Source organism: Lipotes vexillifer, unplaced genomic scaffold, assembly GCF_000442215.2.
Source record: "Lipotes vexillifer unplaced genomic scaffold, Lipotes_vexillifer_v1.1 scaffold370, whole genome shotgun sequence".
Classification (NCBI taxonomy): Eukaryota; Metazoa; Chordata; class Mammalia; order Artiodactyla; family Lipotidae; genus Lipotes; species Lipotes vexillifer.
In genome coordinates this window covers 3,012,814-3,027,666 of record NW_006772699.1, presented here as the reverse complement: position 1 = coordinate 3,027,666, position 14,853 = coordinate 3,012,814, and the positions used below count along the sequence as shown (strand labels likewise).

General features: G+C 42.3%; 1 protein-coding gene across 1 annotated transcript in view; it reads left to right on the top strand.

The window, feature by feature from the left end:
* Nucleotides 1–14,853, top strand: part of LCP2 (lymphocyte cytosolic protein 2) — a 44,606-nt gene that overhangs the window by 27,886 nt on the left and 1,867 nt on the right. Inside the window, exons 11-20 of the mRNA XM_007447831.1 lie at nucleotides 2,123–2,148; nucleotides 2,265–2,284; nucleotides 2,377–2,484; nucleotides 4,421–4,451; nucleotides 6,640–6,652; nucleotides 7,343–7,472; nucleotides 8,940–8,989; nucleotides 12,292–12,386; nucleotides 12,994–13,071; nucleotides 14,700–14,853. Coding sequence (XP_007447893.1) covers nucleotides 2,123–2,148; nucleotides 2,265–2,284; nucleotides 2,377–2,484; nucleotides 4,421–4,451; nucleotides 6,640–6,652; nucleotides 7,343–7,472; nucleotides 8,940–8,989; nucleotides 12,292–12,386; nucleotides 12,994–13,071; nucleotides 14,700–14,853 — 705 coding nt within the window. The remainder of the gene's footprint in view (nucleotides 1–2,122; nucleotides 2,149–2,264; nucleotides 2,285–2,376; nucleotides 2,485–4,420; nucleotides 4,452–6,639; nucleotides 6,653–7,342; nucleotides 7,473–8,939; nucleotides 8,990–12,291; nucleotides 12,387–12,993; nucleotides 13,072–14,699) is intronic.

The following is a 14,853-nucleotide window of genomic DNA, read 5'->3' as shown; positions in this document are numbered from 1 at the left end:
CACTTTGCAGATGATAAAGCTGAGGTTCAGAGAGGTTGAGTAAATTTCCCAAATTTGCATAATTAGGGAATTGCAGGATTTGAACCCAAGTGTTTCTGACTTCACAGTGGGTGCCCTTTTCCACCACATAATGCTGCAGTTGGAGACACTGGATTTTCCTTGCTGTGGACTAGGGAGTTCTGGGCAAGGAGCCCTGGGCCTTGAGGGACAAGGAGCCTGGACCCCCCGGCCCACCCCAGCCCTTCCTTAGCTTCCTGGCGAGCAAGGCATTTAGCCTTTGTGGCCTCAGTTTCCTCTTTTGTCGGCAAAACAACTTTCAGTTCTTGGATTTGATGCTGCTGCTTGCTGCTGTTTCTCTGAACTGTATCACAGCTCTGCCGACTCATGCAAAGCTATGTTGGCTATCTGAGTTTAAAATGGCCTGCTGCAGAGGGCTGGACAAATTACGTGAAAATGAAGACTGAGAAATTCGACCTCAGACTCCAGCCCTGCTTACTGCCATGAGGCAAAGCATCAGAAAAATGGAACACTGATGTCAAATCCTTCAGCGTCACTTCCTGAACAAAAGTTACCCTTTTAAAATATTTTTATTTATTTATTTTTTTAAAGACACCTTTTCTTGACAGTACCAGCTCTACCCTTGAATTACTCCCTTATCCGTGATGTTTTGGGAGAATTAACCTCTTACAATGCTCAGACTCTTATCGGGAGACTCCTAACATGCCCAGGGAATATGCATAAACCAGCAGATGTTTTTAAAAGAAAACCTATTCATTATAATGATATAATTTATATCATTATATCTAATGATATAAATTTAAGTTTTCTGGGTACCCCTCTGAAGTGGGGTTTCCACCTCAAACCAAAATTTTATAAATAATGAACATTTTTTTATACCACCCAACTCTCTCCCACTGGTCAGTGAGCTCTTCACAGTGGAACAAGATTCTTAGGGCCTATCATGAGCCAGGGATGTATTCAGTCTTTAAGGAATAAATCATGTTGCGAAAATGCAACTCCAGACGGATGTATCACCATTCACCCTAGGGTGTTAACTGAGCTGGGGTTGGAGGGAGGGGAAGAAAGAGAAGCTGTCTAACAATTGTCAGCACCCATGGGTCATTGCCTGGCCCTGCATATACACTGTCACCTGATCCTTACAGCAAATCTATGCAGTTTTAAACTATAATTCTTATAGCAAACCTATAATTCCCATTTTACAGGTGAGGAAATTGAAACTCAAAGACTTTAACTTGCTCGAAATCATACAGGATTTGCTTCTAAACCTGGTTGAATCCAATTAATTAGTGCTTTTATTACATTGAAGTCATAGGGCATATCTACTCAAGAGGACTTCAGACAGAATAAAAAAATACATTGCTTTGAATAACTTTGCAATGCAGAGTTCTCAGGTGTGCCTAGTATTTCTTCAGGGAGCCTGCATGTCATCTGTTCCAAGAGAAAAGTAAAAGGAAAAAAGGAAGGAAGGAAGGAAGGGGAGAGGGAGAGAGGGGGAGAGAAAGAGAGAGAGAGAGAGGAAAAGAAAAGAAAAGGAAAGGAAAGGAAAGGAAGGAAGAAAGAAAGAAAAACAAAAACAAAACAAAATGATTTGCAGCCCACCAGGAGAATCTCCTGAAACCCTGTACCCCAAGTTTAAAAAGTTTCCAGAAACTAAGTGTAATACCTTACATAATGGCACATGTACCAGAGGACTGAAGGAAAATTAACCCCTCCATGGCAAATGGGTTTATTTCAGATATGAAAATAAACTTAGGCTGTATAAAGAAGTTCTGGACAAATGAAAGAGACATAAAATCTCAAGAGGGCATTAATCCTTTTCATCTTCAGTTATATTAAAAAAAAAACTGGAAAGAAGCACAGAACCCACAATACTGTTTGTATGTACACAACACTGTGTGACCCTTGGGCAAAGTCATTTAATTTGTCTGAGCCTCTAAAATTAGGTGCTCTACTGTAAGGGACACCTCCAGGTCTAAAGTCTATGATTCCTCAATGCTAAAACCCAAGCAGCCCTCCAAGAGGCTCGGACTCAGGTTCATCAAACAATGTTTTAATGCTTAGCTTTTAAACTCAAGGCTTACCTGCTGTTTGTCACTTACAGGAAAGAGACCAGCTATTTCTGACAAGGTAAGCTTTCTCCTTGTTTTGTTTCGTTTGTTTTTGTTTTTGTTCCGTTTTGTACCTTGTCTTTATCCTGTGGAAAGTGCTGAGGACACTCACACATCTTCCCTCCTGTCTTGCAGCTCTCCGCCCCAGCGGGAAGGTGAGTGGTTCTGGGCACCTGCGTGAGGGTACGTGGCACGTGTTGTAAGACTCTGGTTTGTTTCCCACACATCCTTTCTCTCAACTCTGCAGGCCTCTCGGGGAGCATTTACCCAAGATACAAAAGCCCCCGTTGCCACCAACCATGGAAAGGCATGACAGAAGCAGCCCCCTGCCAGGGAAGAAGCCACCTGTGCCAAAGTAATTGTCTTCTGTCGCTTGAGCTTGTCGTGCAGAGGGGGTGACGTGAACTCCTGCCTCATAGAAATAGCTCTGCATAGGGACCCAAGACCATGGTGCTCCCGGCTGGGAGTGGGCTCATTTTGCTGCTGGGGCTTGAGGAGTGTTCAGACTTCTCAGGTTGGATGTAGAGTGCCTGGGTCACTTGGAAGGACGTGGCAATCTAGCACAGAGAGGCGTAGAGAGATGCTTCCTTAGGAGCACAAGAATGACTGCCATTTGTGGAGAACTTCTCCTCAACCAGTCAGATTTTTGGTTGCGTTTTCCTTCCATCACAAGGCGTAGGAACTATACCTACCATTCTGTATTTCCATATAGGCAGCAGAGAGGAAATCACTGTGGGAAGTGTTAGGTCACTGTTAGTGTCTTCCTCACTGCTCAACCACGTTTTATGGTGGCAGAATACCAAAGTCAGTTCTAATATTTCTAACTTTACTCTAGAGTCTTTTGGGGCCTATTTAGCCAATGGCACAAACATAACTGGGGTCGGGCCCAACTCTGCTCCTTACTAAAGACAAAAGCAAAGCTTCCGTTGACCTCACCTGTGCAATCAGGATTCATAACTATGGCCCTTGCTTGGCCAGTGTGAGGACTAAATCAGGGCCAGGGTCAGGGTGCATCAATAAAACCTCAGTAACTGAGTTAATATTTTAATGGACTATTCTAAAAAATCAAAATGAATGTCAAAAATATCATAATGAGTGCCCATCATCGGATGAATGGATAAAGAAGATGTGGCACATATATACAATGGAATATTACTCAGCCATAAAAAGAAACGAAATTGAGCTATTTGTAATGAGGTGGATAGACCTAGAGTCTGTCATACAGAGTGAAGTAAGTCAGAAAGAAAAAGACAAATACCGTGTGCTAACGCATATATATGGAATTTAAGAAAAAAAAATGTCATGAAGAACCTAGGGGTAAGACAGGAATAAAGACACAGATCTACTGGAGAACAGACTTGAGGATATGGGGAGCGGGGAAGGGTGAGCTGTGACAGGGCGAGAGAGAGGCATGGACATATATACACTAACAAACGTAAGGTAGATAGCTAGTGGGAAGCAGCCGCATGGCACAGGGATATCGGCTCGGTGCTTTGTGACCGCCTGGAGGGGTGGGATAGGGAGGGCGGGAGGGAGGGAGACAGAAGAGAGAAGAGATATGGGAACATATGTATATGTATAACGGATTCACTTTGTTATAAAGCAGAAACTAACACACCATTGTAAAGCAATTATACCCCAATAAAGATGTTAAAAAATATATCATAATGAACAAAATATCAAAGTTTTAAAGAAACACAGGATGAGATGACGTGAGGCATCCGACAGGAGGCGTTCAACAAATCGTCCTCCTCGTGTCCCTCTCTCTAAGGAGAACATGAAGCGGGCCCAGGCATCTGTGCCCACCACAGCTCTAAGGCCGCTGTCATCAAATCTGTTTGACCAGCTCGTACATCAGGGAAATGTCCCAAAGCAGCAGCATTTCCCAAATTATCTTCACTTCACACGAAGGGTGAGCCCCAAGATGGCTGTCTTAAAATATCGACAAAGGAGAATGTTTCCTAAAAAGTTTTTATTTGCTTGGAGAAACATCTACTCAGTGAAATTTAATAGCTACTAAGAGTTAGTTTGTTGATTAAACATTTTTTTCTTTAATGTAATGATTTGAAGCAGTAGCTAAACAGAACAAGGGTTGTCTAGCTCAGCTCACAATGAGGACAGAACATTGAGTCACCAAACCTCCCTCTCCCTTGCTTTCCTGCTGGGGATTTTGCTTCCCATTTTATCACGGCTCATGGGTTTGATTTCTTGTTATTAGATTAGGTGAAACTATCTATATTCTTTGAAAGTCCTTATGCTCAGTTCTTTTCCTTTGCCCTGATTCATTTCAGGCATGGATGGGGATCAGACAGAAGAGAGAATGTAAGTACACAATGTCATGTGGTGAATGCTTGGCACAGGGAAACCGGTATAGGCTCGGAGGAGGTCGAGGCTACCTCTGCTCTGCCTTCATTGAAATCCAGCACTGGGAGCCAGGCCTGCACACAGTAGGCTCCTGAATACCACTGCCTGGTGGGGCCTCCATCTTCCCCTCCTGCCCACCATGCTGCATTGCTTAACTCCTATCCCTCCGAAGGTTCCTAGGGAGGATGCGTTAGTCTCAGCCCTGTTACCAGGTGGTAATTAGCAAGATGAAGGGGCAGTAGGTAGAAGGGAGAATAAAGGGAGAGTCTGGGCCTCACAGCAAAGTTTCCTAGGCCTCTGTTTTCCCCTTTAATACCTCCATGGCCTAAGAAAGAGGGGAAACAGCATTCATTGAATGCCTACTATGTACATGTTACCAACCTAGCTACTTTTGACAAGCTGTTTGCCTGGGACTTGCCCAGTTTTAGCAATGAAAGTCTCACATCCCAGGAACCCCATCACTTTCAGGCAAACAAGGACCAGGACAGTTGGTCATCCCAGCTTTACATATGCTTTGCATTTAATGTCCCTGTGAGGAGTCACTGTTTCTCTTTCACTAAGAGGAGATGGAAGCTTAGAAGAGTAAGATACTCGCTGTAAGTTGCACAGCTAGTAAATAGCCAGGGTCGAAATCCAGGTCTGTCTGATTTCCTCTATACTGTAAGCTGTCTGAAGGCCATCACACCCCTGCCATGTTCAAGGGCTCAGCCCACAGGTGCCTGGTGTTTCACAGCTCTGTGCTAGATGCTGTGCTAAGATACGATGGAGACAGGCAAACCCGCGGACCACATGCTAAGGAGCATATGATCACAGAACGAGCTACAGAGGCGAAGGGAAGAAAGTGATATATGGGGGTTGAGGAGACAAGGGTGACTTTTAGAGATGTGGCCATTGAATGATGGGAAGGACACAGGATAGATACCCCAAGAGAAAGCTCAGTGCGTTCCAGCCTCAGGAATGTCCTCAGCAAAGGCAGGTGAGTGGCGAGGGCCGTGGAGCCTGTGGGGACGGTGAGGACAGCAGTCTGGCTGCAGAGCCATAGGGACAAAGAGGAGATAAGGTTGAAAATGAGGGTGACATCACATTCCTGAGGTTCCCTATCTCTGGAAGGACTGACGCTTGTTGTCATGAGAATCCAGAAGCCTTATATTTTGGACCAGAGGAAACATGGTTGCAGAAGTGTCAAAGACCAATTTCATTCTGGGGATTCTCTGAGTCCATGTGTATTTATCTACGCAGCCCTTTGCTGGGACTCCTTCCCAGTTGGCCAACTGGGATGAGTGATTCTGGCTATGATCCTTCTTGCCTCATCTCAGTGGTAGGACTAGAGACAGCAAACTTTACTGAGCGCTCCACATATACCAGGCACAAGTAGTAACTAATTTGATCCTCACAACACTTGAGGAAGTTGCTCTTTCACCACCACTGTGCTAGCCTAACAAAACAAGTCCAAGCTGGCAATTTTGGTCGACTAGTCAATGGCAAAATCATTCTTGCCTCTCTGAACATCATTTCCTATCTGAGGAGTAGAGCAAAGAGCCCCTCCCTTATCTATTTCAGAAGGTTGTCCTGAAGATAAATGTGCTGAACCAAGCGGACACACCTTGGAAGCTATTTACGAATCAGTAGGGTTGCATTGCTTTTAAGAGGAGCGGCCATTGCAAAAGAAGGTTAAGCTTTGGGTCAGGCAGATTGGGTTTGAATCAATTTCTGTAACTCTTGGCAAGTTACGAATCCCTCTTGGGTAGCATGTTTCCATTTGTAAAATGAGAATGTTAAATTCTTGAAGGGTTGCTTGAAGAACTGGATGAAATATTGTATATGAGTCTTTGGGGCACATAGTAGATATCATCATTATTCGCGTATCTTTGGGCCCTTTTAGACACCTCAGAAGCTATTTTATGTTAAATATATAAAGAATGTCTCAGATTGGAGTGTCTTTAAATGATCGTTTGTATTAAGAAATCATAAATTATTTAGCCAGTTTTACTGTTCTCCACAGTATCTTTATTATGGAGACACACAACTGCTAAAGAAAGAAAACAGAGACATTTCTATGATTGAGAAATACCGAAATATAGTTACTCTTTGAGAAATTGTGTTTTGATGATAGATTAATGTCTTTTTTTTTTCTTCCCCTTACCAGGATGAAGATGATGGTATGTTCAGAAAGGCTTTCTTATAACTTATAACCCATTCTTTCATTTTTCTGCTCAGGCATTCAGATGGAATTATATAGTACAGAAACTCCATAGAATCCATTATAATTGTAAAATTAGTATTAAGTAGATGTATGTCAGTTGGTATACTGCATAGTTATAATAAAATGGAGTGATTTGGCTGGGTTACCAAAGAGAACTGTTAAGTTCATGCATAACAGGGCAAATTACTAGTACAGCAAAATTGAAAATTGCATATGTACAGTTTGATAGAAAACATTCTAGTATTTATGCTCTCTAATGGATCACTAACTGCAGATGAATGACATAGCATAAAATTTGGCTTTCATAAAACAAAACTTGTGGATCTTTTCTGAAATTCATATGGTTTCCAACTGACAATTTTCTGCCAAGTTAACATTTCAAAAATGAAAAAAAACATAAAATAAATGTGTATTATGGAGAATGATATAGAATGGCAGCATTTGAAACTGCATTCTAAGGCGGTAAATCATCTAGAAAAACCTTGCAGGGGTGGGCTTCCAACCTACCACTTCCTAATGACATTTGATCTTTTGGATTTTTGTATCTCCCTTTAGACTAGCTATTTCTAACTGGGGAGCAGTTCTGGGATGTTCCTGTGACACTTGGATCCTGACAATCTGCTTTCTTTTTTCTTTTCCCCCGAAGTACATCAGAGATCTCTGCCCCAGCCAGCACTGCTCCCCATGAGCTCCAACACCTTCCCTTCAAGATCTACGAAGCCATCGCCCAAGCACTCCCTCCCATCAGCTCACCTGCCCGGAGCCTTCTCAGAAAGGTTCGTGCTGACGTCATTCAGTTCTAACCTAGCATTACGTCTGGGGCCACCGATACTGAGCGAATGTTGGGTGGGTTGAGAAAGAAAGAAATGAGCCACTGGTCATAGGGTCAGAACATTTTGGGTCTTAAGAAACAAAACCAAGCTGAGCGTAAAGAATCGCATATGTTAACTCACTGCTGTCCTCTGAGTCTCTGTGCTTGCGGGTCGGAGGGGTACAGAATTGACTGCCCTGTCATGGCCCCAGACAGAATGGACTCTTTGGTGGGAAATAGGGAATGTTTTCACTCTGTGAGTTAAAACAAAGAAACAAACACTCAAGAAATCCAATTAATTTAATTAGTTGGAGTTCACCCTGCATCTTGGATGGGAAGACTGAGAAAACGCACCTTGTACCTAGCAGATGGGGAGAATTCACTGCACAGGTCTGTTTTCTCAGTAGCAAGAGTGTTTCTCAGGGTCCACGATTAGGCAGGCTGTCAGAGGCAGAGGCACGGACAGGAGGAAGACTCAGGTCGTGTCTCATAAATAAGCCGTCGGGCTGCCTTGCAGTGCCCCCGAGGGTTCCTCCACCAGCACTTTGGGCTCATCTTCTTCACCATCCAAAGGGAGAGGCTCAGTCCCCACCCTAATGATGGGAGAAAACTCACCCACCAGCAAGACCCCTCCACCCCTGCCAGATATCTGGAAGGATTCTCAATATTTTTTCATTTTCCCTGGGTGCCTCTTGCTCTGATTTTCTGCTGCTTCCTCTCATTCTTCCAGCTGTCTTCCTTCTTCTGCCATGTCTGTCATTTTCTCATGCCACCTCATCCCACCTGGGGCCCCAGCCCTATCCTTCATTCTTACAAAATAACACTCACACGAGATTTCTGAGCAGAGCAGACTTTTACAGAAGGTTTGGGCTAAAGGCTAGGGAAATTGCTGCTCAGCGTGGAGCAGACAGCAATTCGGGGCCTCCCTCAGGCCCTCGTCACCACCACCCCAGCCCCCAGAGATGCTGCTTCTGTCAGCTGCACCACCACCGCACCCTCTGTGTGTTTCTCGCCTCCCTAACCTCTCCTTATAAACCCCTAGGCCCTGGGGATGCACCATTCCCAAACAACATGCCCATTTAATATATTTTCCTAACTGAAAGAGAAGTCCTCTCCCCAGAGGACTTCTGTCTTGATGCAAACTCAAAGTCCTCAAACTGCAGCTGACTTTTTAAAGTAGCTTTTAAAGCCCTTTACACAGTTCTTTTGTTGCTTTTGCTTTTTGGCTTGAGAAGCTTGTTAGACTTTGGCATGGTCCATCTCGGGACAGCAGTGAAGTCCAACAAGTTCCTTCTCTTTGCCCTGCTTCCGTGGATTCAGGGAGGGAGTGGGAAGTAACAGCCAAAGAAGCGGCATTTCCCCAGTCCAGGCTCCCCCTCTGGCCCCTTAAACCTAACCCAACTTAAAATCCGTTCTTTTTCTGTCTCCACAGCAACAGTAGTTTTTCGCAGAGTGCCTCCCTGCCGCCATACTTCTCTCAAGGTTTGTACTCCGGGCTCTAGTGGTCCACTCCAGCCAATATGCCAATCATGACTGGACGGCCAACCTGTCCCAAAGCCTTTGGGCAACGGTTTTGTTGTTTCCTAAAACTATCCGACTTCCTCATTCAGCCCTTAACTCAGTTTCTGCAGTGTGCCAGAGGCTGTTGGAGTGATAGGATACTACACAGAACACCACAGACACACGCGCGCACACACACACACACACACACACACACACACACTTCCTCAGGCAGGCAGCCTTGGCCTTCATCTTCCCACATAGAGCTTTTCCTCCCTGCTGTTTTTATATGGTGCTTAGGACAGTGTTGGCTTTCTCTGTAGTTTTGGTTTCTATAATGAATCTAACCTGGAGTTGCTAGTTGAGGAACAGGTTAAAAATACAGTTTAAGAGACCCCAGGCCCCAAGATTCTGATACAGTAAGTCTGGGTGAGGACCTGCATTTTCAGTAATACCTCCTCTGGGTGTCCATGATAAGTATTTGCTGAGAGTGTCCTCAGACTTTAAAATGCATACAGATCACCTGGGAGTTGTGTTAAAATGCATATTCTAGTTCAGTGGGTCTTGGATGGGACCCGAGGTTCTGCATTTCTAGCCAGTTCCTGTGCCATATGCTGGTATTGCTGGTCCATGGACCGCTCTGAGTAGAAGCAAAGACCTAAAAGGTAGGACTAGACTGTGTTTATTTTTTATCCTTAAAGACTTGCAAGTAACTAGCACATGGTAGGCACTTAAAATATATTTGTTGAATGACTGACAAATGACTATGGAAAGTCACCCAACTCTAGTAAACAGATTTTTTTTCTCATGCTAGGAAACTCACCTAGTGTTACCAGATTTTCTGATTTTTTTTTCAAGAAAAACTGGAAATATGGCTTTTAATGTGAAATTACCCAATTTTTAAAGATTGACTTAAGACTTTTAAAAGTCCTGTGAGGAAAAAACAAAACACTCTTTTTTTTTTTTTATTGGCCTCGTGGTACACATACAGGAACACCAGTACTGTATGTGTTACAAATAGAAAACTACTTTAGTAAGTTTAAATTATAACTCAAGAGTAGAACTTTTTGAAGGAGCACATCTATTACATTCAATTGGGTACATCATCCCATGTATGTGTGAGACCCTACTGCTGACACCAATGAAATCCACTACGTTTTCAATGTTTCCTAAGCATTTGAGGATATAGTGTTCATATTCACTATATGGCTTCCACAGTTCCTCCACACACCCCTCAATTTTCCAGTGTCCACACTCATTATTTTGTGAACCTACATTGTGTTCCTTGCCTGGCCCCTGCAGGCATCTGAGCTTCAGACACTTCACTTATAGCAGTATCTCACAAAGTGAATTCCACAGACTTCTATGAGTTGGTGATGGGGATTATTAATATAAACAGTTGGTTAATTTTTTTGGAATAGAGTCGTCCCTCTAATATGGGAGGGGGATTGGTTTCAGGACCCCACAGATACCAAAATCCCAGGATGTTCAAGTTCTTTGTGTAAAATGGCGTAACACCATCAGACCTTCACATCCACAGGCTCCACATCCACAGATTCAACCAATCTGCAGTTGATTGAATTCACAGATGTGGAACCTGTGGATGCAGAGGGCTTACTTTACTACCTTAATCAAAATTGAACCCTTTTCTCCTAAGAGTACCAGGACACCTTGTCCTCAATCTAATCCTCCACTGGCTGTCCCAAGGTCAGGAAGATAAAGGATGTGCTGTATATTGTCCAAACCCTTGAGGATCTAGATGTTAAGGGTGGTGGGTGACTGCAATGAAAAGTAGTATATTGTCTGTCATGAATACTGACTTTGTAGTGCTAGCCTGCAGATGCAGAAGCAGAAAGAGAATAATTCCTCAACTCTAAAACAGCCATGCACTGTAAGCCTTGATTACACTACTTTCCCATATAGCTAGATTTCATTCATTCAACAAACATTATAAAAGTGCCTGCTGTGTTGGACTGCAAAGGTAGGCATGCGGAAGGTCTGTTCAGGTACTTGGAGCCTTAAGAAGGAAGATCAGCAGCTCAGGCTAGCCTGATCTGCTTATTTAGAAGCGGGGAACCTCATCTCTAGTAGTCCAGGTGACATGGCTGGGAAGACTCTGGCTCTTCCCAAGTAACTCTCCTCTGTCAGTGGCCCAGGGGCAGGCAGTTTGCCCCCTGTGGTGTATTGAAGATGGAGTAACAGCCCTGGTGCAGAACCAACTGGAGTGCTTGTTAAATGCATATTCCTGAGCCTGGGTGATACTGGGTCCCCCTGGAATTCTCATTTATGCACAGTAAAGTTCAAGTCCTGGCGCTGCCACTAAAAGCACATGCTTTATTTAGACTCGCTGAGCCTTTGTTTCCTGATATTCAGAAAAGAAGATAATACCCACCTTGCGGGGCTGCTGTGAGAATGACAGGTAGCATACACAGGTGCCTTACTCAGGGCCTGGACAGAGAAGTGCTGAATAAATGTCTGTTGAATGAACAAATGAATGATGCATGAATTATTAAGAGAACATTCAACTCACAGAATTTCCCAGCCTTTAACAGCTGTTCTGGCACACAGGAGACAGCCTTGGCAATTATAAATCAACACAATCAAACCTTTCCCAAAACACATTCTCTTGGAAAGTTTCAGGGAACTGTCAACAAGAAAAAATGGTGTTAGAGAAGGCAAAGCACAAGTGCTGGGTAATTTATAGAACCCAATACAGACTTCCGGATTGATCAGATAGTTGGCGGGGCTTTCTATGGAAGTTGAACCTTTCTACCTCTGTAGAAAATTTGGTAAAGAACAGCAGATAGTAAACTCTGGTTCTAAAAGCTATAAATATTCTTAAGGTAACTTCACCTCATCTTGGGTAACAAATTTCTTATTGTGAGAATATAATTATTTTATCACCACATTGTCATAACATGGGTGGTATATATGTAACGTGCACAATGAAGCAATCACTCAAATGTGTGGTAGTGTCTCAAAATTTCACCGGCCTGTCTACAGAACAGCCCTGTGGTCTCGAACAAGTGACATTTTTTTTTTTTTTTTGGCTGTGCGTTATGCAGGATCCCGACCAGGGATCGAACCTGTGCCCCCTGCATTGGGAGCACGGAGTCTTAACCACTGGACTGCCAGGGAAGTCCCGAAAATTGTATTTGAAGCTGTGCTTTCTTGAAATGTTAACTGCTGGGAATAACTGCAAGGGCATTTGGGGGTGGGGGGAAATGTGTTATGACAAGTGAAAAATTGCTTAAATGAACTTTCAAAATGCTCTACTTTTGAAGGCCCTAGCAACAGGCCACCTCCCAGAGGTGAAGGCAGGAGCTTTCCCTCGCCAGCTCCAAACAAACCTCAGCTACCATCCCCTTCGGAAGGAGAGGTAATATAAAGCATATGTTCGTATTTTATTTCTACCCCAGTAAATGAATCATCAGAAACTCCCACTGAATACTCTCTTGTTCTTTTATCTTTTATTAGTCTTAATTTTTTTAGTGAAAAAAATCAAGAGGAGGACTCAGATGAAAAATAATATGTTCTTTTTTCCTTGGTGTTCCTCTTCCAGTGGCAAATGTGTGTTTTGCATTAAACAATGAGAAAAATAATTCCTGTTTTTCATCTGTTTCTTGGTTTATGACATTGCATAAGTCACTTAACTGCTCATTAACCTAGTTTTTTTCATTAAATATATTATTATACTACACTGAAGAAATTATTACATTTATATCATTCCTGATTAGAGGCTTCATTATATATGAAATGCTTATTGACTGCTACCTTTGCAACTAGTGTCATGAAAAAAAGCAGTTCACACAAAATATCTTCTATTTATCCTCACCTGAATGATTCTATATTCAAATTAAAATAAATGCTTCAAACTTCATGGAACTGAGGTGGTGATTTATGGTAATGATTACTTGGAGGCCTTTCTTTTCACTTACATATGTAACTGCAAAATTTATACCATTTTAAAAAATTTACATTTTCAGAATTCATTAAATGAAGACTGGTATGTTTCGTATATTACCCGAATAGAGGCAGAAGCGGCTCTTAGAAAGATAAACCAGGTACTGTGCTAAAGTTTATTTTTTAAGTAGTTATAAATATTAATGGGAGAAAAGAAATGGAACTGACTTTTACCGAGTACCAATTATGGGCTAGGAATTCTGCTGGGTGCCATCCATGCTGTTATACCAAGGGGGCCAATTAGTGCCAGCTTTCTACCTACCAGTGTCCTACCAGACTCTTAGGACCCTGGGAAAAAAATCTAAATTAAGGTAGTCATTTGGCTTAGGAGAATCCTAGGAGATTTTATTAACTAAAATGGTCCATCTTTTCACAGGAATCACATAGCATCAAAGGGAGACTTTCCCCCAAATTTCCAATGTCTTATCGGTTCCATCTTCCTCTTGATACACAGTTGCCATCCATATCAATGTGAAGGGACCCGTATTGAGAGAGACAACAGCAATTTTTTGTCCTTTCCCCTAGAAATTTCTAGCTGTCATTTAATATGAAAGATCTTAAACCAGATTTCCTGTCTTCCAGGGCCGAACATTAACCTTAAATCTATATATCAGAGACAGGAAAGCAAAGATCCTTCCTCTTTCACACCTTTCACATCTCGAGACTGCAACAGTAGTTCTCAAGCTTGGCTGCACACTTAAATCACCTGGGGAGCCTTAAAAAATTCTGATTCTGGTCTCACTTGGAGAGATTCTAATTTAATTAGTCAGGGGTGCTGTGTGGGCTCTGGAAGTCTTCAAAACTTGAAGTTCTAAAGTGAAGCCCCGGGCTACGAATTGCTGGTCCACACGTATTTTTGTTCAACAGAGATGTTCCAACTAGAATTTACTCAATCAACCTGGAATAAAAAGAACAAAGGAAAGCCATTATTGCAGATTGATGGCTATTTAGAACTATCCTGATTCAATCCACAGAGGAGGGAGTAATTTAAATGAGTCCTTCCTAATTCATTTTATTTTAACATTAGATCTATTAATCTAATAATACTATATTATATATATATAGTATTATATATATTATATATTATATAATATATATATATTAATCTAATAATACTATAAGTATTAATAGTATGTAGCTAATTTATGGAATGAAATTTTAAAGTACAGGACAAATCACAATACTATTTTGGTAGATATCAGGAAAAAAAGGGAGATAAGAACACAGATTGTCCACACTGGATTTTGTTCAGGTGTTTGATGATGAAACACTGTACCTGGATACCATGAGGTTTTAAAATGGGTAAATTTCTTAGGAATTTGGGTGTTTTCTGACTTTGACTATGGAAAGAAAGAGTTAGGGAAATAGCTCTCAGCAGTAGGAAGATATATCTTTAGTTAACCAATAAAGTCCTTATTTTGCTGGCCCTTTATCCACTCAACCATCTATCATTTGTTTTATTACTGAAAAAGAGATTCCCTTTTCATCAAGAGACTTCAAAGAGGTCTCTTTGAAATTTGGAAATTTCTCTAACATAATCTCTGCTGCCCCTTTCTTGACAACCAAGAAATCCATGCCACATGGGACTGCAGCTGTTTGGGGAACTAAATGTTCACTGAATTGTCAACTGGTAGGTTCCCAGATCCCTAGGGGCTTGTCTACTGCTCTCACAGGCAACAGGAGTATTGACTTTTGCTGCTCCCATAATAACAAGAATTTATCCTTTTAGGATGGCACTTTCCTGGTTAGAGACAGCTCTAGAAAAACAATAACCAATCCATACGTCCTCATGGTGTTATACAAAGATAAAGTTTACAACATCCAGATCCGTTATCAGGAGGAAAGCCAAGTTTACTTGTTGGGAACTGGACTCCGAGGGAAAG